A 25,439-nucleotide genomic window follows, 5' to 3' on the forward strand; every position below is an offset into this window, starting at 1 on the left:
ACATTAAAAAAATTTATTAAAAAAATAAAACATGGATAAACTAAAAAAAATCACAAGGAAAATTAGAAAATACTTAGAACTCTGATAATGAAAATACATGTTAAAATTTGTGGGATGCAGTTAAGGTGGTTTTTAGAGGCGAATTTATATATTTTTTAAAATTTATTTTCAAGTTAGTTAACATATAGTGTAGTCTTGGCTTCAGGAGTAGAACCCAGTGATGCATCTCTTACATATGACACCAGTGCTCATCCCAAAAAGTGCCCTCCTAAATGCCCATCACCCATTTCACCCACACCCAAACTTCCCCGCTCCAGCAACCCTCAGTTTGTTCTCTGTATTTAAGAGCCTCTTATGGTTTGACTCTTAGAGGGGAATTTATAGTTTTAAATACTTATATTCGAAAAGAAAAAGACTCTGACTTAAGAATCTAGGAAAAAATAAGCAAATCAAACTTACGGTAAATGTATGGAAGATAATTACAAAGATAAGAACAGACACAATGAAACAGGAAACAAATGCTAGCTTAGGTTAACAAGGCACAGAGTTGGTTTTCTGAAAAAAATTAATAAAATTGATAATCCCCTAGCAACTCTGAGAAAATTGCCAATATTTACAACAAATGATCTTATAGACATTACCTGGGTGTTAGAAGAATATTATGAGCAACATAATTAAGAACATCTTATAAAATTCAACATCTATGTATACATAAACTCATCAAAGCACAAATAGAAGGAAAACCCCTCAATGAAATATTTGATGCTTTCTCCTAAGGTTAAGAACAATGCTTGGATGCCCAACCTTTAGTTTTTGTTTGTTTATTTTTGCCTAAAATAGAAAAGAAACAACTCTAAATGATTACTCAATTGTAGTTTGCTGGTCATCTTCAAACTCTGAAATCATCTTTGTATTGTAGGCTTGAGGAAATGAATAAATATATTGAGGATAACGATTTGGGGTTTCAAATAAGGAAAGTAGAGAAGCAGGCCGCATACCCCATAGTTCTAAGTTAGAATTGCCCGTGTCAGTTTAAAAACGTGGTTTTTAACATTGAGAAAAATAATGTACATGTTTATGCACATCTCTGTTTTTATAGAGATGGCAATAGACAGAGGTGTATAAGCATATATATTTTTTCTGCTGAAATGAACTAGGACCTCTTGGAGAAATGATAGGACTGAGAATGCAGTCTCTCACTTCCTGAGAAGTTCAGGACTGAGACAGAAAGGACAGGATGAGCCTGGAACAGCTGATTGACTCGGTTCGTAGGGAACCAAGGAATCGTCAGGTCACAACGAATTACTCAGGACTTGGACTGAATGGGCCAAATCTGGAACAATTTGAATATTAAAATAACTATTGATAATAACAGATTATGACCTATTGAATAATATAAACATCTATGAGGCCATTCTGATATAAATAAACTAGTGAACAGATACATAAATGGGGAAGAAGGGAAAGTTCTTCCTCACCATAAAATACCAAGAAAGGGGGCAGGAATGGGGAAAGGGAGAAAAAGGGAGAGAAGGGAAAGGGGCAGGAGATGGGAGGGAGAGGAAGAGAGGGAGAAGGGGAGAGACAGAGAAGGAAGGAAGGAAAGAAGGAAGGAAGGAAGGAAGGTAGGAAGGAAGGAAGGAAGGAAAGAAGGAAGGGGAGTGAAATTAGGAAATCAAAATGAACTTCACCAATATCAGGACAAACCAACAACATTTGACCTGATGTTGCAAAGGGCACAAGATCAATTCACTGATACTCACTCTTACCAAAATGCATAACCTAATTTTTTCAACATATCTAAACAGGCTAAATAGAAAGGTTGAAATAACGCTGCTCATTTTAAAAAAACAACAACTTATATCTACATTGTTCCAGAAAAGATGTAAGAGAGCTAAAGCATAATTTACTATGTTATGTTTTGAAATGATTTTAAGCCTAGAAATAAGTCTGTACCAGAACAAATTAAAGTCTCTCTTAAGGTGAAATATTATTATAGGAACGATAGAAAGTTATAAAAAATGAAATTTTCTGGAAATATATTGGCACTCTTTATCTCATTGAATCACCTATAATTAAGAATATCCCTGATACTTTTATACCCAAAACAATAATTAACTTCAGATTTTACTAATGTATTGTTATGTGGATGTTTTTGGGAGAACCAAAACATACATTTCCCCCTCCCACCCCCACCCCCAAGTTAGCAGTTAGGCTACTGACCAGAGAAATACAAATGAGTAGTAGACACTTTCATAAAGGTCTCAATTGCCTTTTGAAAGAAAACAATATAAATAGTGAAAACGTCTGAGTAAAGGGAAAATAATCAGAATACAACTGATACTTGCATATAAATTTCTTATTTACAAGGCACTTTCGTATATTTTTTTTTACCTCACAACCAACCTCTGAGGTAGGTAAGTTTCAGCTCTTCATTCCAAGGAGGTGTTTATTTCCTGGAAATGCCAAGGATGCCAAGAAAAGTTTTTTGTTTTTTGGATTTGGTTTCCATGTGTTCAGAGAATAAATAGAAGTCTAGCAAGCCGTTCTACTGGCTAGCTTTAATTCAGAAATAGCCTTAGACATTTCTCAAAATCCATTTTTACAGGGGAGACAAGAAACTTCTGAAATCCACCCTGCATTCTTTTGGAATTCTTTCTGACTAAGCGGCATTTTCAGTTGAGAGAAGTGTTTGTTTTGCTCCTGTCCTTTGAGGAGCAGATGTTGGTGTTCTGCACACCAAGGCTGGGCTCTCGCCGTTGGAAGCACTTGCAGAATGCAGAGCTTTCCTCTCATGTCTTCCTGCGAGGTTTCATTTCGGGAGTGGTGGACCTATTTCTCATCGCCCATAGGAAGCATCTTCTTTTGCCATCATGTTACTGTTCTGTTGCATGTTTTATGAGTAACCAACAAAGCAGTCTTGGAGCCTTCGGGACTGTTCATAATTTTTGCTTCAGTACATACTTTTCTGCTTCTCGGTTAACAAGTGTCTGTATTTTAGGTGTCAGTTTTGGCTTGGGCTTGAGGCACGTTCCAGCTTTATCCAGCACCTGTTGCTGGGAGCAGTATGCACATGCTTCTTGAAAGTTGTGTAAGACTGTGCACCCCGAGGAAGCAGGAGGCCTGACTGAGACAGGTGTCTCATAGTTTCAGCTATACTGCTCAAGTACACAAGGCTGAGAGCTGGTGAGAGCTCTAACCTGGGTTTTACCGTGAAGATATGCCAGGCAAACCCAAATTGAATGACATTGTACAGACTAAATGGCCTATACTCTTTGCAAATGTCAAGATCAGGAAACAAAAGACAGAAGTGATGTGACTGTTCCATATGGAGGAAGACTCCAGAGACATAGTGATGAAGTGCCATGCATGAGCCTGAACCAGGACCAATTAACTATAAAGGACATTATTAGGACAGTTGGTGAAAGTGGAATGTGGACTGTATCTGTGTTTGCCTATAATGATGAGCCTTGGAGAAGTATATATATTGTTAACATTGGTTACTTGGGAAAGAGTGCCCCCATTTATTTGTTTTTTTGCTGGGTTTTTGTTTGTTTGTTTTTTTTGTTTTTGTTTTTTTTTTTTTTTGGTAATGTTTACATCTGAGAGAGAGAGAGAGAGAGAGAAACAAAGAGAGAGGCAGACACAGAATCTGAAGCAGGCTCCAGGCTCTGAGCTGTCAGCACAGAGCCTGGCATGGGGCTCAAATCCACGAACCATGAGTTTATGACCCGGGTCAAAGTTGGATGCTTAACCAACTGAGCCACCCAGGTGCCCCGAAAAATAACCCCATTAAAAAAAAAAGCACACAGGGTGCAAATAATATGCATGATAGGATTCCATTTTTGTTAAATGACATACGTGTATGTATATAAAATGAATTATGTAAAGATGATCAACAAAATGTTTCTTAAGGTGGTAGGAATTTGAACAACTTTTACATTTTTCATATTTATGTGCAATATAATTTTTCTTTTTCTTTAACATAATTTTTTAATGCACATGTATTATTTTTACAAAAATACTAAAAAGTAATGTTTTAGTGTTAAAAGTCAAGAAAAAGTCACTTGGGGCCGATTTGGGGCTAAGTTATTTCTACTTCATACACTTTTTCCCTATGGCCCTGAGTTTATCACATTAAATGTCTTACTCGTCTTGACCCACGATGTTCCCAGATGTGCAGAGCACATATAGAAATGTGAGCTAACTCTCCGGGTTGGAAAAAATTAGGGTGTCTGATGTTCTGGAGAATTCTGTTTGATATGGGAATTCGGCAATTACTTTGTGCCATCGTAGAGCTCCCTGAAGAAACCCCTTTCTGGTGGCTTCAAAGTTCTCCTTAGAGGACTGTGTCCCTTTGCCCTCTATGCACTTTGACCACACTGGGTGCACTTTCATCCTGACTACAGAAGGTATATAAATTATATCATGTCCTGGATCTGACTGTCTTCCCCTTTCACCATAGATAAGACCATACTTCCTCTTGGCTGCCTGCGGTATTCTGAGAATTACCGAGGTGGCTTTGTGGAATGCTTTGAGCTGCTCAGATGAAAGGAACAAAGCTCTAATTTTGTTAATAACATAACCCTGTTGTCAGCGGGCCCACCGAGTCAGGTAAAAACAGGGAAAGACCCGCCCGGAACAAAGATACCCCCAACAATCAGGGGAGGCCCAGCGTGGTGCTCATGGCGGTGCTGGCTATGGCAGCTTTAGGAGGGTGGTCAGATTAAGCAGATAAGAATTAAGGCTCCCAGAACGAGTTCTCAAATGGATGGGTTGGTGGAGAAAGGTCAGCTTCCTCACCCCTTGGGTGGGTGACTGTGAGTCATAATGCATGTTCTAGAGTCTTCTTTCCCTCTATTTCACTTCATTGTGCCGGGTGTTCTCTGGAATCCCCTCCCAAGTAAACGACTTGCACTTGAATCCTTGTTCATTCTAGTCCCACAAGAAATGTCACATGTTTCCCCACCACTCCCACTGCCCTGGGATCCTGGCCCCCTTGGCTCTGCCTATATAAATTGCCACAGCCCCGCTCCACGTTGAGCAAAGTCTACTCAGTTGGCAGCTAGTCAGACAAAGTACACTCTATTGTATAGCCTGCTGGAGTAGAATGGGAATCATACATACATGCCTGGTGGAAGAATCCTGGTTCAGCTACTCACCAGCTGTGAAACCCTAGGCACATCACCCAACATCTCTGAGCTTGTTTACTCTTCTGTGAAATACTGAGAAAAATGCTTACTTCATTGGTTTGTCTTCTGGATCTAATGAGCTAAATAACAAACCAGGATATTGCCTAATACCAGATGATACTCCAGAAAAGATAGTTCTTTTTATTGCACCATTTTCTTTCATTATTTACTTTCTGTGTGTCTCCATCTTGTTTCCCCAACTAGATTGTAGTTTTTCTGCCACGTTCAACTTATTTATCACAGTGTCCTTGCACATAAAAGGCAATAACAGTTACTTGTTATCTGTTTTCTAAGGCTTTAAAGGAGAGAATGCACTCTTTCAATTCAGGATTTGTTTCTGGATTATTTGTTACTATAAGGCATTCTCAAGGAATTTTTAGCTGGTCGTTCCTTTCCTTGGCCTCAGTTTTCTCATATACAAAACAAATGTTTAGGTCTATAATTCTAGATGCACTGAGATCCTTCTAGCACTGCACTTTGGAATCTATATATTATTCCTTAAAGGCCAAGTACTCTAGGTTACTCTTCTGACCCATCAGGACTTAATATAATGGTAGTCACAGATTAAGTGCCTTCCCAGTGCATGTGGAGTCAATTCCAGTCACCTTAGAGCCTGTATCCTCCCAGCCTTCTCTCTTAACACTCACCTTTCCCTCACTCTATTCCAGCCAGACTGGTTTTTCTTTGTACCCCTAAGAATTTTCCAGGCTTGAGGCCTTTGTACTTGCTGTTTCTCATCACTTGGTTCTCTGTTCAAAGGTCTCCTCCCCCAGTTCTCTCTGTCCCGCAACGCTGCCTTTCCCCCCCTGTAATTGCACTCTGACATTGTCTTATCATTTAGTATTGGCTTTAATTGTTAGCATTTTATTTGCATTTATTGCTTGTTCTCTCCACCTCTCCCTCTAGTTCTCCCATATAAACGTCTCTTTTGGTTCCTTTTATAGCCCTACCATGAAAATAGTACTTAATACAGATCTGGGACAAACTAGGGCCCTAAGTAAGCAATTGTGACATGAATGAACGAATGAATGAATAAACTCTACCATAACTTAGAGTATTTAGATGGTGAGCTAAAATCTGTGGCTGTCACTCCAGGTTCTAGTGAACTTCTTTAGGTATGTATCCTAAGTGAATCAATTGCAGTAGGTCTAAGTAAACATGCAGTGGGAAGAAACAAGGAATTCCTAGGAAGACAAGTGCAAACAATCATACCAGCTTATCTAGAAACTTATTCGTAATGGGAAATTTAGATATAATTTATTTTTTTATTAAATTTTAAAAATGTGTTTATTTTTGAGAGAGACAGAGTATGAGCGGGGGAGGGGCAGAGAGAGAGGGAGACACAGAATCCGAACCAGGTCCAGGCTCCAAGCTGCCAGTACAGAGCCCAACACAGGGCTCGAACCGACTAACCATGAGATCATGACCGGAGACAAAGTCAGACGCCTAACCGACTGAGCCACCCAGGCGCCCCTAGATATAATTTAAAAACAAATAATTTATTTCTTTTTGTTATGGAAAATTTCAAACGTAAACATAAGTGGATGTAGATAAGATGAACGTAATGGACAATGGACTCTCTTGTACCCTGTGGTGGACCGTAGGGTGGCCCCCTCATCCTAGTGCCCATACCTTATATAATCCTCTCCCCTGAGTGTGTACAAAACCTGTGGCTTGCTTTCTAAGCAAAATAATATGGCAGCTAGATGTCACCCCTTTGTGATTACTTATGTTATATAAGATTCCATCTTGCTAACAAACTCACTCCTTGAGGGGACTCTCCTTGCTGCCTTGATGAAGGAAGTGGCCATGCTGGGAAAGGACATGTGACAGTGAACTCCAGGTGCCCTCTAGGAGATGTGGGCCATCTCCAGTTGACAGCTAGCAAATAGCCAGCTACAGCTGTAAGGAAATGAATTCTGCAGTGACCTGAGTGAGGAAGGAAGCTGAAACTTTTCCAGTTGAGCCTCCAGATAAAACACAGCCTCACCAACACCTGGATGGTAGGTGTAAGACCCTAAGCAGAGGACCCTAGGTGCCTGGACACCTGACCCATAGAAAGTGTGAGATAATAAATTGGTGTTATTTTAAGCTGCTAAATTTGTGGTAATGTGCTGCAATACATAACTAATTCAGATATATCACCCAAAGTAAGCAATTTTCAATAGTTTGCCAGTCTTGTTTCATCTATCCTATTATGGTTTGGGGATGGGTGGGCTGGAGTATTTTATTATTTTAAAAATTATTTATTAAAACAGAATTTATTGTCAAATTGGCTAACATACAGTGTGTACAGTGTGCTCTTAGTTTTGGAGGTAGAATCCCATGATTCATTGCTTACATATAACACCCAGTACTCATCCCAACAAGTGCCCTCCTCAATGCCCATCACCCATTTTCCCCTCTCCCCCGCCTCTTTCCCCCAGCATCAACCCACAGTTTGTTCTCTGTATTTAAGAGTCTCTTATGGTTTGCCTCCTTCCTTCTCTGTAACTATTTTTCCCCCTTCCCTTCCCCCATGGTCTTCTGTTAAGTTTCTCAAGTTCCACATATGAGTGGAAACATATGATACCCAACTTTCTATGACTGACTTATTTCACTTAGCATAATACCCTCCAGTTCCATCCACGTTGCTGCAAATGGCAGGATTTCATTCTTTCTCATTGCCAAGTAGTAGTCCATTGTATATATAAACCACACCTTTATCCATTTATCAGTTGATGGACAATTAGGCTCTTTCCATAATTTGGCTGTTGTTGAAAGTGCTACTATAAACATTGGGGTACATGTGCCCCTACGAATCAGCACTCCTGTATCTGAATAAGAATTATGGATAAATTCCTAGCAGTGTTATTGCTGGGTCATAGGGTAGTTCTATTTTTAATTTTTTGAGGAACCTCCACACTTTTCCGGAGTGGCTGCACCAGTTTGCATTCCGACCAACAGTGCAGGAGGGTTCCCGTTTCTCCACATCCTCTCCAGCATCTATAGTCTCCTGATTTGTTCATTTTAGCCACTCTGACCTGTGGGAGGGGGTATCTCAGTGTGGTTTTGATTTGTCTTTCTCTGATGAGGCGTGACGTTGAGCATCTTTTCATGTGTCTGTTGGCCATCTGGACGTCTTCTTTGGAAAAGTGTCTATTCATGTCTTCTGCCCACTTCTTCACTGGATTATTTGTTTTTCGGGTGTTGAGTTTGGTAAGTTCTTTATAGATTTTGGATACTAACCCTTTATCTGATATGTCATTTGCAAATATCTTTTCCCATTCACATGCAAATACTTTAGTATGCATCTCTAACAGAGAAGGACTTAAAAGCATTGCCATTATGCCAGAAAAATTAGGGCTTCATTGAGAACCAAAAGGGGAGTCTTTTTTTAAAGCCAGGAAGTCAATGGATCTAGTATATTAATTGGGCAGAGGGAGAAAAGGTGGTTGCTAGAAATTGAGTGAGAATAGCATCCCCTTGATCCAATGAGCTGAAGAACAGGTAAGGATATGAGAGCTTTCACTTGAAATGTCTAAGCCTTGCCTCCCCCCCCCCCTTTTTTTTAACAGCGCAGTCACAAAGTACTTTATGCGAGTCTGTCATACGAAATCTAAAATCATTCAAGCCCAATTCCGATTATATGTTTAAGATCCGACCCATTCCCCCAATTCCTGTTCTGGAATGGACCCTTATAAATTCCATTTTTTATTCGTAACTCCTTACAGTGCCTTATAACTGCCATCCCTACCACTTTTCCTTTACTACGGGAAGCTCTTTCCAACTGGCTCCAGTTCTTCTCCTCTCTTGGATAAACCGATATCGTCTACCTTTGACACTGCTCAAGGAAGCAGCGCTTTGCAAGGGAAATTCTCAGGGCTCAGGGTTCAATCTCATCGCCACCACCAGGGAGCTTTGAGATCTCTGGCAAGTAGTACAGTGTTCTCTAAGCTGGATACAATAGTGCCTCGCAGGGTTCCAGAGAAGATTAGATAAAGAACATGTGTAACGTGTAAAGTGTCCAGCACAGAGAAGGCACAGAGGCGCCCCACCATTCTCTTTGTTAGTTCCCATCTCCAGTCTCCGAGCACCAGAACGCCCAGCACCGCGCCTCTCCCGCTCTCGTCGCGGGGGATGCAGGGATTTGTAGTTTTTTGGTCCCCAAGTCGTAATTCCTCTCGGAGCCAGTCGGCGAGAGGAAGAACTACACATCCCAGTGGGCGGTGAAAGGAAAGTGGGGCTCGGAAAACCGAGCGTCCCCGCCCGGCTGCCTGCGCTTTCCGCTGCCCACTGGTTGTGCCCGGCACGCGAGGGCTGCGACCCCGCGGCAAAGCCAGGGAGGGCTCGAGCTCACGGGCCGGGCGACTGGGGCTGTGGGGCGCAGCGGGCAGGGGAGTCGCGGGCCGAAGAACGGCGGGTCCCTCTGCGGCCGCGGGAGCTCGCAGGGGAAAGGGGAGAAATAAAGCGAGTAAATCGCGAGCGCCCGGGTCGGAGAAGTGAGAAAGGGTTGGGAGGCAGCCACCCCCGCAGAGCCTGACCGCCACGGGCTTGTCCTCGGGAGGAAGGCAGGGGCCGGGGCGGGTGGGAACCCAGACCGCTCCGCTCTCCCCGCGGGAAACCTGGAAGCCGGCCGGGCCCCGAGACCTCCCGCCCGCAGCCCCCATCCCGGAGTCAGGCCTTCCTCGTACCGTCCCTCCCCATTTAGTCGCAGGGCACCCCCGCCAACTCCCGGGCAGCAGTGGAGCTGCACCCGACAAGTCCACCGCGCGCCCCGCCGGGGGAGGCCGGGGAGGGTCACCTCTCCGCAGGGGTTCCTCAGGTCCCCTGGAGTCGCGAGAATGGATTTGCGTGTAGCCGTGTGAATATATGTGTGTGGAGGCGGCAGCTGCGGCCGGGAATAAACCCGGAGGAGCCACAGTCTGCGGGCGAGTGCACGGCCGCGGGCACAGACCCCCGAGCCGTCCGCGAGCGACGCCGGAGGGAGCCCAGCGTCTTCCCCGGGGTCGCCCGGGGCCCGTCCGAGGGGACTGGGGCTGGGGGTCCGCGGAGCCCGTGCGGGGCTTCGCGGGCGAGAAGGAGGAGCCGGAGGAGGAGCCCGGCTGGCGAGGCGAGGCGAGGCGAGGCGAGGGCCGCCGCCCACCCGGCCGGGAGGAGGCGGACCCGCTGCGAGCGCCGCGCGCGCGCCGGGGCTGAGCCTTGCAAACAAGTGTCTGTGGCGCTCGCCCCGCGGCCCTGAGACGCGCTCCGCCACCCCCGGCGGCCCTCCCTGAGCCCGGCCCGGCCCCTATGGGGCAGGAGGAAGCGAGGGAGCCGCCGGCCGTGCAGCCCACGAGCCGCCGCCGCGACCCTCGGCCCGGGCGGCCCCGGCAGCCCCGCGCGGGGGCCGCGGTCTGGGCTCGGCTGCCAGGCGCGCCGGCGCGGGGTCGCAGCGCGAGCAGCGCCCGGGCTGTCGCCGAGCCCGCTCCTGACAGAATAACGTGCTCGGTTTCCCCACCCCTGGGAGGGGTTGCCGGGGCCGCGAGCTGCCTCCCAGTTTCCACCGCTCTCTCCTGGGGAGGATCCGCCGCCGGGAGGAAGGATTAGAATAAACCTGGCCGAGGCGCCGAAGTGGCTCCCGAGGAAGCCGGGGCCGCCGCCTCGTGTCCCCTCGGGGCGCAGCGTTCGGGGGTCGGCGGGCCGGAGCCGAGGCGCGGCCGGCGGGCCGGCGGCGGCGGCGGGGCCGAGCGAGCGGCTGTGCGAGGGGGCGGGCGCGCGGCGAGCCGGGGGCCGGCCGGGCGGCCCCCCGCGCCCCGCGGGGCCCCGGAGCCCCGGCACGCGGGCTGGAAGCGACTGAGGACCGCCGCCGCGGGCTGCGGGCCAGCACCGTCCCTCCCGGAGGGGGACCCGGCTATGACAGCTGGGCTCCCGCAAGGGTTAACCTGGGTGTCCTCGGCAAAGTTGTCGCCGAGCCGGGAGCCGGCGTAGCGGCCGCGGCGCCGCGGCTCGGGGGGCGGCCGGGCGGCCGACGGCGGTCGTGGCTCGGCGGGGCCCGCGCGGCCGGGGGGCTTCTGGGGGCGTGCGCCCCCAGCCGGCTGCCCTCGTGGATGCCTCCCGGCGGCGGCGGGCCCATGAAAGACTGCGAGTACAGTCAGATCAGCACCCACAGCTCCTCCCCCATGGAGTCGCCCCACAAGAAGAAGAAAATCGCGGCGCGGAGGAAATGGGAGGTTTTCCCGGGAAGAAACAAGTTCTTCTGCAACGGCAGGATCATGATGGCCCGGCAGACGGGCGTCTTCTACCTGACTCTCATCCTCATCCTGGTCACTAGCGGACTCTTCTTCGCCTTCGAGTAAGTGGCGGCGAAAGCTCCGCGACGCCCGGCTCCCCCTCGCCTCTCCCCGACCCCTGCCCCTCCCCTCGCTACTTTCGTTTTCCAGAAGCCTTATTTGCTGTACGTTGTTATATAATGCAAACCCGCTTCTCCCTCTTTTTTCTCAAAGGTCTGTGGCCCTTTGATCCCCGGAGACAGTGCAGCCCTGGGGCGGGCTCTGGGAGTGGAGAGGGGAGAGGGGACACTTGGAAGGTGTGCCGGCCTTGCCGCTGGCGCGGGTCGGGTGGCACCTCGCAGGTGACTGATTCTTGGTTCTGTCTCTACTGAGTTTGGAGACCGGCGAGCCAGTCCAGCTGTAGCTTTCTGTGGGAGGGGAGGATGAGGCTGATTTCTCAGGCAGCGATAAATAGAATTGACTTCCTTTCCTGCTCGCAAGCTATAGGGCATCTTGTTCAGCTCATTTACTAAATCTTCCAGGTGTCTTCACTATTCAGAATCTTGGCTTTTTTCAGGTTTCAGAGCGAAGGCCTGGAAGGGTAATTTCATTTTTTCATTCTCCTTAGATGGTCACCCTGGATCAACAATTTCTGATTTACCATGAGGTTTCCAAACTCTTTGCTTCAAAAAAAGTTTTTCCATTAAAAACATGTTGCAAGCAAACCCTTTATTCTCCCTTCCTGACGTTGGGGAACAGGTGAAAGGAGACTTTCAGCCTGTTCAGGAGAAGTATGACACTGCATGGTAACTTCTGATTCCAGAAACAGTACTTTGGGACTTCAGGGCTTTTATCTGAAAAAAAGTGCATGCAGGTCTTCCCCGTTTTCAGGAAAATCAAGTTGGCCAGTGGCAACTGTCCTCCTGCCAACTAATGAAAGATTTTCTTATTTATTAATAGATTAGATAAAGTACTTTAACCACATTCCAGAATCAATTTCAATTGCCTTTATTGGGTCCAACATTTGCAATGCAGCTTCTTATGTAATTCTTAATGGTATCCTTTGCTCAATAAAAGTTATAGCTACACCCCCATCCCCAATTTAAAAAAAAAGCAATACAGTTATTGGGAGTTCTTTGTGCTTCGAGTATCCTGCTTATTACGGGACATGGTACCCGTTCAGTCTCCATCTTCTTCTGTTGCATAGGGTTAATTAAACCTTTGTGTTTATTTACTTTTTGTCTCTGATGAGTATTCATAGGCTCTGGTTTTGTGCCCAGTGTTTGGTGTTCCAAATGCTATGTCAATCAGAAATGAATGATCTCTTGACAATGTGATGCTTTTCATGTAAAGCCCTCTGACTCTGAGGGGGAACGTTTTGTGCCTCAACATTGTGCCGTGGTGAACAGTTATAGCAGGATTGAGTTAGAACAGGTGAGGACAGAGATCTCCCAGGTGTAAGCCACTCACGTCCCCCAGTCCTCACACACAGCCCCTCCATTTCTCTCCTAGAAGTTTAACTTTTGGGCAGTTTCGCAAGGAGGGTGGAGCCTGTTGGGGGCCTTGAGGTGGGAAGGGGAAGGTGTGAAAAGGTTTTGGGAATGGCAGGAGAAATGCTCTGTTTCTCCTCTGTTGTTCCCCTTGTCCCTTAACAGAGAGCCAGCCGCTGGTCCTGACAGACCTGGGTCTGAGTCATAATAGATTCAGGCACTGAAATGATGATGCCATGTGGTTGAACACAAATGCCACCCTTCTAATGGTGGCTGTCATTTCAGGTGGTCTTCTGGAGTATTCACGGTGTTCCTAAGGTGAAAGTTTTGAACTATTGGCATTTTTTTTTTTTTTAGCAGTTTTAAGGGTGGGGAAAATGGGTTAATTTTGTGAACTCAGCCACAGGTGTGTTTCTTGCAGGATGATGAATGTTTCATTTTCTGTCTACACCCAAAGCCACACTGAATGGTTAGAGATCCCCTCTAGTTATACTTGCTGTCTTTCATTTTCTTCGTTCAAACATTGCTTTTAAGCAAACCATCGCTTCTTGAGCCCTGCGTGTGTTTCTTCCAAGAGCTCCCCAAAGTCCTCACTAGTAGGTTGTCAGGGATGTTTCCCTGCTGTCAGCATTGTGTTAACCAGAGGCTGTAGGAATAAACATGTGTGCTGGGATTTTATTAGCTCCTACTGGTAGCTTCATTTTTAGATAAGCTCTGTGTGTTTTGGTCTTCATGAGTGTTACTTCAATTAGGCAATTTGAAATTTCAAGAAAATAGGCCAATCCTAGGATGATGCCTCAGTTGGGAAAATCATAGGGCTGTTCAGACCATAGAATATTATGGTTTGGCTAAGAATATTTGTCACTGTGTTGCTTTTAAGTTCTTTATCATTGCTAATGACAAAGTGAAATTAAATAACTTTGGCCAAATTAATTTGATGGACTCGGAGAAGCAATTAGTTCCATGCACAGGGTATGAAACGCCAACAGCCTAAAGGAGATCAAAAGAGAATGCCAGTTTCGTCTGCCCACTGCCTGCCTTCCTTCTGCCCTTCCTTTAGCTATTTATTGAATATATACTCCGTGTTTGCCTATTTGGCTTAATTTCATGTCTAGATAACTTTAATATGAGTAGAATTCATGTTCAAACATTAGAGTCCATGTCTCCCGATACAGTTACAAAGGGCAAGGACAAATTTGAAGACACGTGACCTAGCTTCAGACCTCTTTTTCCTGCAACTGTTCCCTACCCTGCTTCTCATTCCCAACCTTGAACAGATGACAAGGAAGTTCTTCCAAGAGAAAGGGACTTATGGGAAGATAGCAACAGGTGTCGATACTGCCTCTGACACTGGGAAAAAGGCAGGGTAGAAATGATTATTCCCACATTGAAGGGGAAGTGACGGAGGCATTGAGAGGTGAAATAACCACCCCGGGTCATACACTAACTGGAGGCAAGAGTTTCTGACTGCAAACCTTTTCTGACCCACTGTTCTGCTTTTTCTCCGAGCATAGAATAGTGCTTGAAGACTTGGACTTCGGAAGACAGATCCCAAGATTCTAACCGGGAGTATGACCCTGAGAAAATAATTGGGCTTTTCTAAGCGTCAGTTTCCCAATCTGTTAAATGGGATTAATACTCTCTACCTTAAAGTGTTGTGAAGATTAAGTAAAAAAGTATACTTAATACAGTGTCTCATATATAGTAAGTACTCAGTGAATGGTACCTGTTATCAGAGCAGACCTTAGAAGTAGCTTCCCAAGGACTCCCTTTTCTGAGAGCCTTTGAAGGAGGGAGTAGATGGGTTAATAAGCAATGATCCTAGTGATAGCATATTGGGCTGAAAAAAATGCAGACCCGTGTAGTTTGCAATAAATCAAGACCTTTGCATGACTCAGGGGAGTGGCTTCACTCTTGCCTCTTCAGAGTGGGAGTCTTGCAGAGATGTCTGGGGACTGCCCTGGTCCAGACCAGAGCAGGAGCACAGAGGAAGCCTCCAAGAAGCAGGGACCGGATTTCATTTCCGTTTTTAGAGCTACCGTCTTAGAACCGTGAAGACGGTAAAGAAAGCTACTAGGAGCCACCTGATGCAGCTCTACTCATTTTCAAGTAGGGTCAGGCTCTGCATTTTGGAGCATCCTGTGTTCAGCGTAGGCACTGTTAGAGAGCGACAGCATTTTGTAGTTGTATTCAAGAGGGGAGGAAAGAAAAAAAAAATTTAAAAGGGGCACCTGGGTGGCGCAGTCGGTTAAGCGTCCGACTTCAGCCAGGTCACGATCTCGCGGTCCGTGAGTTCGAGCCCCGCGTCAGGCTCTGGGCTGATGGCTCGGAGCCTGGAGCCTGTTTCCGATTCTGTGTCTCCCCCTCTCTCTGCCCCTCCCCCGTTCATGCTCTGTCTCTCTCTGTCCCAAAAATAAATAAACGTTGAAAAAAAAAAAAAGGGGAGGGAGGAGGCTGGTTGCAGCGCTGTCCAGACTTGTCACTGCTCCTTGCGGTTATTGAGGGGCTGGTTCGTCTAAGACTCACAGCAACATCCTCATTGTCATAACCCCATTCCCAGAATTGCAATTTGAAAAGATCAGTGAACCTTATCCATTTCTTTGTCTCTTCTTCTCTGGCACACACATCCATACAGGCTGCTTTTGTTTCCAGTTGAAGTTTTGAAAATGTCTTTGGTCCTGAACGATTGACATCTCCTAGTCACTGATCACAGGGACAGAAAGAAGCAGATGAACCAGGCAGCCAGATGAGGTGAGGGGAGGTCTGCTCAGCTCTTGGACTTGACAGTCTCCCAGTTCTGTGCTGTGATCACAGTCTGGAGATGTTTCTGGGGCTGAAACACTTGGGAATGTGGAAGCATTCTTAAATTTGTCATCACTGGAAGTCCACTGATGAGTTGTTTTTTGAAAGCTACCAGTTGTCTTCTCCCTTCTGATTTCCCTCTCTCCTTCCTTTTCTCCTCCCCTCCTTCCCTTTGTTTCTTTGCCCTCCTTCTCCTCCTTCTTTCTCTGGCTAATCCCCTCTGAAATAATTGAGGAATGATTGGTAGTCAGTAGAACTGGGGTGATGTTTGCTTTCAAGATGGAACATAGGACTGTCCCCCATAAACAAAAGTGCTATCTCCTTTCATTTCTCCCTTATAGATTGGAAATCCTTCATTATTTAGTAGAAGATACTGCCATTACAACATATAAGGACCCTCTATTTTCTCAACTGCCCTATTGAGAACTGCATCAAGTTTTCCACCATCTCAGAAAACAGACAGAACGTGTCCTATCTTCTGGCCGGATGCTGGCCATGCCATGCCTCGTAGAACACCATGGGCTTAAGAGTAGACAGTAGGAGATGACCATCAGGGTGCTACCCTGACCATTCCCTATTAACCAAGTAGGTGTTGTCAAGGATACTTTATAGCCCACAAGATCCACGAGAGTTTGGGATCCACAGGAATTTCAGGTGGCATCAAAACCTTATTAATGACCTCTTGGCGTGAGGGCACTGATCCATTCATTGGTGTGCAAGGTCAACGCATGTAAATTCCATGAGGATAGGGAATGTGTTAGCTTGTTCATTGTTGCGTTTTATCTCCGGTACCTAAAATAGTACCTGGTACATAGGAGGCTCTCAGTAAATATTTGTTGTTGATGGAATAATGGTAATACTGAAACACTCTGAAAAATAACTCCCCCACGCTTCAGTTTTTCATCTTGTAAAGTTGTAAACACTAAAATTTCTCATGCCTTACAGAGCACAGTTGCCTTAGAAACTTTGATTATTAGATGTAATTCTTCTGAATTTAGAATTGGGTCTCAGCCCTTTTCAAATACATTAATTGAAGCAGAGGAAATAAAAGGTTTCTTAGCTATTTAGAAAACTAGTGACAGAGTTGAGATGTTCCCTTGGCCAACTAAGACCTCTCTGTAGTTTTTCTTTATTTTTTAAGTAAATGCTTTGAGCAAATAAAGCACACACACACACACATATATATATGTATATATATGTATATATACACATACATACACACACATATACACACATAGACACACACACACACACACACACATATATCACCATTACCCAATTACCACTAGTACCTAGAATAATTTTACATTTTATTGTAAATGTTCTTGACTTTTGATACTTGAATTTAATAAAACTCTTAAGGAGACTGTTGACTCTCAGCTAGTGGGAAGTGATACCCAGTTATGCAGAAAGGACGCCTGTAGGTTCCCGTAATAAGGTAATGATGGTCAATTACTTAATGGGCCATATCTACATAACCTGGAGATTTTTCTCTTGCAGTGCAATGTTGCACATAATTTATTCACGGCAGAGTCACTATGTCTCAGCAAAAGAATTTAAATTAAGTGTTTCAAGGAAGTGCATTCATTTTTTTTTGTAGCTGAGGTTGGTGGGAAAGGGAAGGCAGTGGTGGCCAATAGGTATTTCTATTTAGTTACATCTGGGAATTTGGGTCTGATAAAAAGTTAGTTCAGGTAAGTGTTGGGGTCCATCTTAATGCTTTTGTTTAGTGCTTTACTAAATATAAATGTTGGTCCCAAATCAAACTGGTTTTTTACAAACTGGATGATCTTCTATCTGCTCAGTTCTCCCCTTTAGATAATATTATATCCATGCAGAAGATCATATGTAACATATGTGCAAGTGTTTAAATAAAATACCACCACTCAACTCAAGAACCACATCGATACCAGGGCTTTTGAATCTGTTCATACCCTTTGGGTTTTAGCTCTGTTCCGTCTCCCTGCTCACCTCCCTGAGGTCATCACCACCTGAGCTTAGTCATTATTAATGCCTTGCCTCTTTTTCCTCAAGGTTTTTAAATGTATACATTCGCAAATAATAGATTATTTAGTTTGGCTCATTTTTCTATATAAAAAATAGAAATAAAAAATTCCTATGTCTATAAAAAAGTAAAGAGATCTTTTGTACATGTAAAAAAACCCTTCCATCTCTGCCCTTTCCCCTCCTTCTCCCCGGACAATTAAACAGTAAGTTGCAGACATCATGCCCTTTGATACCCAAATTGTTCAGTATTTAATTCTTTTGTGTGTATGTGTGTCAGAGAGGGAGAGAGAGAGACAGACAGAGACAGAGAGGGGGAGAGAATCTCTACACTCAGTGTAGAGCCGGACTTGGTGCTCAATACCACGACCCTGGGATCATGACCTGAGCTGAAATCAAGAGTCAGCCGTTCAGCATTTAATTCTTTTTTTTAATGTTTTTATTTATTTATTTTTGAGACAGAAAGAGACAGAGCATGAGCAGGGGAGGGGCAGAGAGAGAAGGAGACACAGAATCCGAAGCAGGCTCCAGGCTCTGAGCTGTTAGCACAGAGCCCAATGCAGGGCTTGAACTCACGGACTGTGAGATCGTAACCTGAGCTGAAGTCAGACGCTTAACCGACTGAGCCACCCAGGCGCCCCTCTGAGCATTTAATTCTTGAGCAAAAGACCTTTTCTTAACATGGTACAATTGACCCTTGAACAACACAGGTTTGAGCTGTGCAGTCTACTCATATATGAATTTTTTTCACAGTATAGTACTGTAAATGTATTTGCTCTTCCTTATGGTTTTCTTAATAACATTTTCTTTTCTCTAGCTTACTTTATTGTAAGAATACAGTATATAATGCATATAACATACAAAATATGTGTTAGTTGACTGGTTACCTGTAAGGCTGCTGGTCAATAGTAGGCAATTAGTAGTTAAGTTTTGAGGGAGTTGAAAGTTATACACCCATTTTCAACTGTATGGGGTGAAGTGGGGTTGGCACCCCTAACCCCCATTTTGTTTAAGAGTCAACTATAATGGTATCAATTTCAGTCAATTTAATGTGGCTGCAACAGTCCATATTCAGATTTTGCTATTTGTCAATATTTGCCAATATTGTCGTGTTTAACTTTATGATCTTGGTATTTGTGCTTATATAATATGTCTTGTTTCTTTTTTCTTCCTTCTAGCCTTCATATAAGTAAACTGCATATTTTTGGTATTCCATTTTATTTCCTGTAACAAATTTAGGCTGTATTTCTTTCTATTTTTTTAGTAGCTTAAGAGCTCAGTTATGCATCTTTACCCTATTAGAGTCTACCTCCAAATAGTAATACTGTACTTCACAACTAATGTAAGAAGCCTAATACATTATAATTCTACTTACTTGTCTTACACTTTATAAATCTTATTGTCGTATGGTATATATCTGTGTGTGCTATAAAGCCAGCAATGTTACTACTTTAAAGCTGTCAATTGTATGTGAAAGAAACATAAACATACATGCATGCATACATACATACGTACGTGAAACAAAGATACTTTAAAGTAAAACATATACACACTTATAAAATCTAAAATAACACATGCATTTATATATATATAAAATGGAGATAATTTTAAGTGGAGTTTTATATTTATCTTTACATATTTACCATTTCTAGTACTGTTTATTTTTTCCATCTTTACCATTTCTCTTTGGCCTAAAGTATTTCTTTTAGTATTTCTTGATGTAGGTCTGCTGGTGACAAGTGCTTAGATTTTGCTTTTTCTGAAAATGTTTCTTTTGCCTTAATTTTTAAGGGAGAGAAGATATTTTCACTGGATATAGAATTCTAGTTTGACAGTTAAAAAAATTTTTTTTTTTAGCGTTTATTTAGCTTTGAGAGGGAGAGTCACAGAATGTGAGTGGGGGAGGGGCAGAGAGAGAGGGAAACACAGAATCTGAAGCAGGCTCCAAGCTCTGAGCTGTCAGCACAGAGCCTGACGCAGGGCTTGAACTGTGAGATCATGACCTGAGCCGAAGTTAGACACCCAACCAACTGAGCCAACCAGGCTCCAAGTTTGACAGTTTTTTAAATCAGAACTTTGAAGACATTGGCCCATTGTTTGCTGGCCTCTTTTGTTTCTGATGTGAAGTTAGCCTTTATTTTTAGCATATTCCCCTGTGGTATGTAATGGCTGAGTTTTTTCCCATCTGATTTTGTATTTTGTTTTTTCTTTTTTTTCAGCAGCTGAACTACAACATGCCCAAGTGTAGTTTTCTTTCTGTTTAGGGTCAGGCTTTGCTAAGACTTCTTGGATCTGTGGGTTGATATCTTTCATCAGTTTTAGAGATTTTTTTTCCATCCATTGTTTCTTCAAGTATTTCTCTTGTCTCTTATCCCATGTTTTTTTTATACTCATTTCTTTTTTAATTTTTGTTTTTCAGTTTGAATAATTCCTATTGATCAGACTTCAGGTTTACTGATCCTTTCCTCTGCTGTGTCTTGTTAATGTTAAACCATCTTTAATGTCTTATTTTTTTATTTTTAGCATTTCTACATTAAAAAAATAGTTTTTATATAGCTTAAAAACTAATTTCCAGTCTTTTCCTGAAATTCTCCACCTATTCGTGTCCATGTTTTCCACTGGATCCTTTAACATATTTTTTGGTAGTTATTGTGCCTAATGATTCCAACAGCTGTATCATCTCTGTGTCTGCTTCTTTTGGCTGTTTCTTCTCTTGGCTGTGGGTTATATTTTCTCCCTTCTTTGTGGGCCTCATAATTTTTGATGCATGCCAGATATTGTGTGTAAAAGAATCATAGAGGATACAGTAATATAAAAGGGCACGCCTTTTTACCAGGCTACTAGTGTGTAGGCTGAGTCAATCTAACGTGTTATTGAAATGCATGTGATCTTTATTGAAGCTTTCATTAGATCCATTTTGTCACTGAGTTCAAATATTTTGAGGACAGAGACTTTCCCTTTAGCAGGAATTGAGATCTGACCCCTGACTAAGCTCTTAGTTTTCTTTATGCTTTACAACCCAGCAGCAGCTTACCCAACTGTGGAAGATTTCTGTTTTTCAGCCAGTATGCCAGCATTTTGGAGTACTGGCGAGTTTTCTTTGCTTTTAGTACTGTCCCAGCCTTTGTCACCACAGCACATCTCTCTCAGTCCAGCTATCCAGCCTCAGCTTTTGGAGGGCTGCTGCAGTGCCTATGGTGAGGGCCTGAAGTGCACAAGGGAGATTTTTTTGGTTTTTATGCTCTGACCCCTGCCTACTCTTGGGAAGGTCCTGTAGCCCCCAGGGCAGTTGCCTCTCAACTCTCCTGCCCTGCCCCCAACCTTTGGTGTACTCTTGTTGTGTGTTTGGTGAAGATCTATGGGAAGGAGTTGGCTGGTGGTGCAGACTTACTCTGTGGTTCAGGCTCCCTGGAATTCATATCCATACGGCCATCCATTGGCCATTAAACTTGCTTAAAAATTTACCTGCTTTCTCCTTACTCCTGGCTATGGTGGATTCCTGTTTTCCCTGCCACTTTGCTAGGAGCGGAAGCAGCTATTGGCCTTTCTTCTCTTGGGAAGGGCTCAACACATTTAAGCTTCTGTGCACCCTCAGATCCCTGATATATTTTTAAAAACTGCTTTTGTAGCTAATGTGGCCTCGTTCTCATTGTCAGAGTGGGAGTGATTGCTTTTACAACTTTCAACTTGTGATTTTTTGTGTTAATATTGTGTTTCTTAGATTTATGCATGTGGTTGCATATATATGTAATTAGTTTTTGTTGCTATAATATTTGGTTTGTGTAAATACACTCAATTTATTCCTCATACTATTTCTGGTCTTTCTTTTTTGGACTTCTTGCTGATTCTTGGCATTTACTATCATTTTAAAGGATACAGTATGCAGTGCTGCCTCTTCATAGGTTTTGGTTTTTTCTTAAATGTGTCCTGGCAATGCCAGTGACATCTGGGCCCAAGTGCTTAGGCCTGGTGGCAGAATTTAGCGTGGGATTCAATCTATGATGCTTTTATATGATGGTAAAATAGTTATCAAAGGATAAATCATAACTATCAACTGATCATTGAAGTTATGTACAATTAAGAGCAAGGTTTATAGAAATCTGTATCCTTGTGATAAGTGAGATACTTTATCACAAATCTTCATCTGCCAGTTTAATTTGATGCTAGTTTTTCATTGATTTAAAAAGAAATCTTAACTTTTTATCCCCCACTTCTAATACTTTGAGTATGGAATCTCTTGGCTGATCTCATGCCCAGCTTAGATATAAACCCTCAGAATACTTGTAATTAAGGTTCTGTTACTGACCTCTTGTCATGTAGCTGGCTCTGGTTGAAAGTCCTGATAGAAGGGATTTATGATTGAACCAGGCAGCTCTCAGCTCATGTAGACTCTTCAGTCTGCCTAGCGCTCTACATGAGCAAGAAAATCGCTTCCTCTGCCATGAGCAGTCCCAGAATGAAGAGAAAGGTGACAGCTGTGTGTGTGTTCGTGCGTGTGTGTGTGTGTATATGTGTGCGCGCGCATGCGTGCGTGTGTTCTTTTCCCGGGACTGCATTCCTCCAGTCTGTAGATGCTGTGCTACCCTTAATTGAGGTCTATTTTTGCCTGTACCTCCTTGGCCCTTCACAGCTGGAAACTAGAATGCCGTCGGAGCAGGCTTCTCTGTCTCCCTCTAGGGATTTTTGAGGTAGAGCTTCTTTCAACTGTAATGAGACCTTTTTATTTTAGAACACTTTAAGCACATTTGGACAGAACATACCATTTTTAAAAATAGGAATATAGTAATTTCCATACATCTTCAAACTGGGTTTTAAAACTGCTGACCTCAAAGTCCAGGGGAACCTGGCCTTGCTGTTGAGAGCCATCAGAGTGCGACCAGCCTGGGCAAGGTGGCCGATAGAGAAGCGTGTAGCCGATGGCCTCTGGGGCTGGATGTGGTTTGCCTTGAGGTAGTCCTTCCGTGGAGGAATTCTGCCTAACTCACTTGGGAAAGGATTTAAGCTCCCTAAGGCTGGTATCTTGTCAGGTGCCTCTCATGAATACAGAAACAGCTTATTTTAACACAAAACATGGAAGTCTATTAGAGGCATTAGTTTTACTTGCGGAGGTGAGAAATTATTGCCACCCTTGTACAGATAGTAAAAATAAAATGGGTCCCCAAAGTGTGTGTTCCTGACTGCTTCCTTGAAAAAATCTGGTATCCTTCTTTTTGGCTTTTGTTTTTTCCTTTTCTCTTAATGGTGTAGGAGATTGTGACTACTTTCTCTTTACTTGAAACTTTTCTTCCTTTAGCTTCTAGGATGTTTGTCTTCTGCTGATCTTCTTTTCCCCTCCTGTATTGTATCTGTTGTGTCTTTCCTGCCCTGGATTCACTTTGCTCATTCCCCTCCCGCCTTTCTTACTTTCTTGAGCAAGTTTGAATTATCCTGGTGATCACTCTTGCTTCTTCCATTGTGACTTCCATCTCTTGTTCTCTTTCTCCCTTGCCTAGGGTGCTTGCCTTCTAGTCTTGAATTACTCTTGCCTGTGGAGATCTCTCACTCAGTTGTCCTCTGATGCCCAGAAGGCCAGGCATTGAGTGCTGCATGTGTTGTTCCTGGATCCACCCCTCTCAGTGAAGACAACACCTCCCTAGTCCCCAGCACTGTGCCTCAGGTGTGCTCCTGTTTCCCCCTTTCTCTCGGACTTCAGCCATCACCCTCTTCTGATCCTTTCCTTTCATGTCTCTTGGGCTGTATTCTTCCTCTCTGTTTCCATACGTGATGTGGCGGTTTTCAAACATATTCATAAAATCTTTAATCCTCTTTCTGTAAAAAAAAGGATGGACTATAATTCTTCTCCTTTTTTTTCAATGTTTATTTTTGAGACAGAGAGAGAGAGAGAGAGAGCGCGCACATGAGCAGGAGAGGGGCAGAGAGAGAGGGAGACACAGAATCTGAAGCAGGCTCCAGGCTCCGAGCTGTCAGCACAGAGCCTGACGCGGTGCTTGAAGTCACAAACCGTGAGATCATGACCTGAGCCTAAGTCAGATGCTTAGCCGACGAGCCACCCAGGCGCCCCAGTTCCTCTCCTTTTGAATATATGGGTCTACCTTAGTCACTTTAGAACTGAGGTTCTAAAGAATAGAACATGGCGGAAGTTTAGCCATGTGATTTCTGAGGCGAGGTCACAAATGTGATGGAGCTTTCATCTGGTGCCTGAGTTCCATCTGTCTCAGGACATGTACCTTCAGAGCTGCGAGCTACCATGTGAGAAGTCTAGCTACATCGTACAGAGATTCCATACAGGACAGAGGCCGTGTAGAGAGTCCGGACCACACAGGGAGGTGCCCATGGATCTCCCAGCTCTTCCAGCCCCCAGCTGTTCGAGTCTTCCTGGTGCAGACATGTGAGCGAGTGAGCCTTCACATGATTCCACTCCCCCACTTCCCCGAGTCTTTGAGCCACCCCAGCGGAAGCCACATGGAGTAGGCATGAACTATTCCTGCCACGTTCTCTCCACATTGCAGATTTGTGGACAGAAGTGTTGTTGTTTTAAGCCACTACCTTTTGGAGAGGTTTATTAGACTGGAAAGCTTAACTACCAGAAAATCTCAAATTAAGTGTTGAGACTATTTTGGAGTATGCGGCAATTACTGCGTGACTCACAACACTAAAGTTATAGTGCTATAACTTGAGAGGTCTTTTTTTTTTTTTTAAGTTTATTTATTTTGAGAGAGAGAGAATCCCAAGCAGAGTTCGAACCCATGAACCAGGAGATTATGACTGGGGCCAAAGTTGGACGCTTAACCGACTAAGCCACCCAGGCACCCCTGTAGCTTGAGAAGTTTTAAAAATTTATGGTAGCATCAGGGTTAGCTTTTCTCACCACTTCCATTTGGACATGTCCTCGAATAGGAGAGAAAGGAGTTGCTACTCAGTAATGCATTCACAATTGTGCCAAACCCTGGGTCTAACCCTTGGTAGAAGTGTTTTTGTTGGAAAAGTGGTTTGAGCTCAGTGATGTAGGTCCTCATCAGCCCATGCCTGGACACAGCGCCAGCCTCCTTTCTCAGATTTTCTTCCGTGTTGTGTTTGTTATGTTTATAGTGATAGACTCTCACACCCATTTTGTGAAAAAGTAAATGTACACAAAACTGTTGAAATCTGGTTTTTAAGATCTGTCTGTTTTTCTTACAACTTATTAAGAGTGACAGATGACAATCTCTGTATTCTTGGAGATCTCCGTGTAGAGCCATCCATCTGTTGACTTTGGAGAGGGTTCATTTGGAAACGTGACCCTGGTAGGGACTCCTCTTCAAGATTGTTGTGTATTAGGATGCTCATTCTTCCCTGGGTTATTGAGACTGGGGACCTGGCTTACCTACCCTCCATGCTTTTGACCCACTGAGTCCTTTCCAGTAACAGCCTGTGGTCGCCTTATGTCTGCAGAGCCATGCTGCCCCAGAGATGGGCAGCTAGACAACCAGTGACTCCCAGTGACCCGATCTTTCGAGTGGGCCTCAAAGTTATATAATCAATGCAGTTTATCATCTTGAATGGTACTATTTTGAGGTCTTTTAATGCCGTCAATTTCCCATACACACATTCTTGATGAGAGATAAGTACATTTTTGAACATATAAGCCAAAGTCAAGTTAAATTCTGCAGCTATATATAGTTTATTTGTCTTTCTGACCAGAGAGAAAAATTCTTTACTCAGATCTCACACTTACTAGCTTG

General features: G+C 44.0%; 1 protein-coding gene across 2 annotated transcripts in view; it reads left to right on the forward strand.

Annotated features, from left to right (window-relative positions):
- Positions 1-11,211: 11,211 nt before the first annotated feature.
- The window catches only part of ZDHHC14 (zinc finger DHHC-type palmitoyltransferase 14), a 291,719-nt gene continuing 277,491 nt past the window's right edge, over positions 11,212-25,439 (forward strand). For both annotated transcript variants that reach the window (XM_030316681.1, XM_030316682.1), the window contains exon 1: positions 11,212-11,505. In XM_030316681.1, coding sequence (XP_030172541.1) covers positions 11,261-11,505 — 245 coding nt within the window. In that variant the 5' untranslated portion in view covers positions 11,212-11,260. The remainder of the gene's footprint in view (positions 11,506-25,439) is intronic.

This window comes from Lynx canadensis, chromosome B2 (assembly GCF_007474595.2).
Source record: "Lynx canadensis isolate LIC74 chromosome B2, mLynCan4.pri.v2, whole genome shotgun sequence".
Classification (NCBI taxonomy): domain Eukaryota; kingdom Metazoa; phylum Chordata; class Mammalia; order Carnivora; family Felidae; genus Lynx; species Lynx canadensis.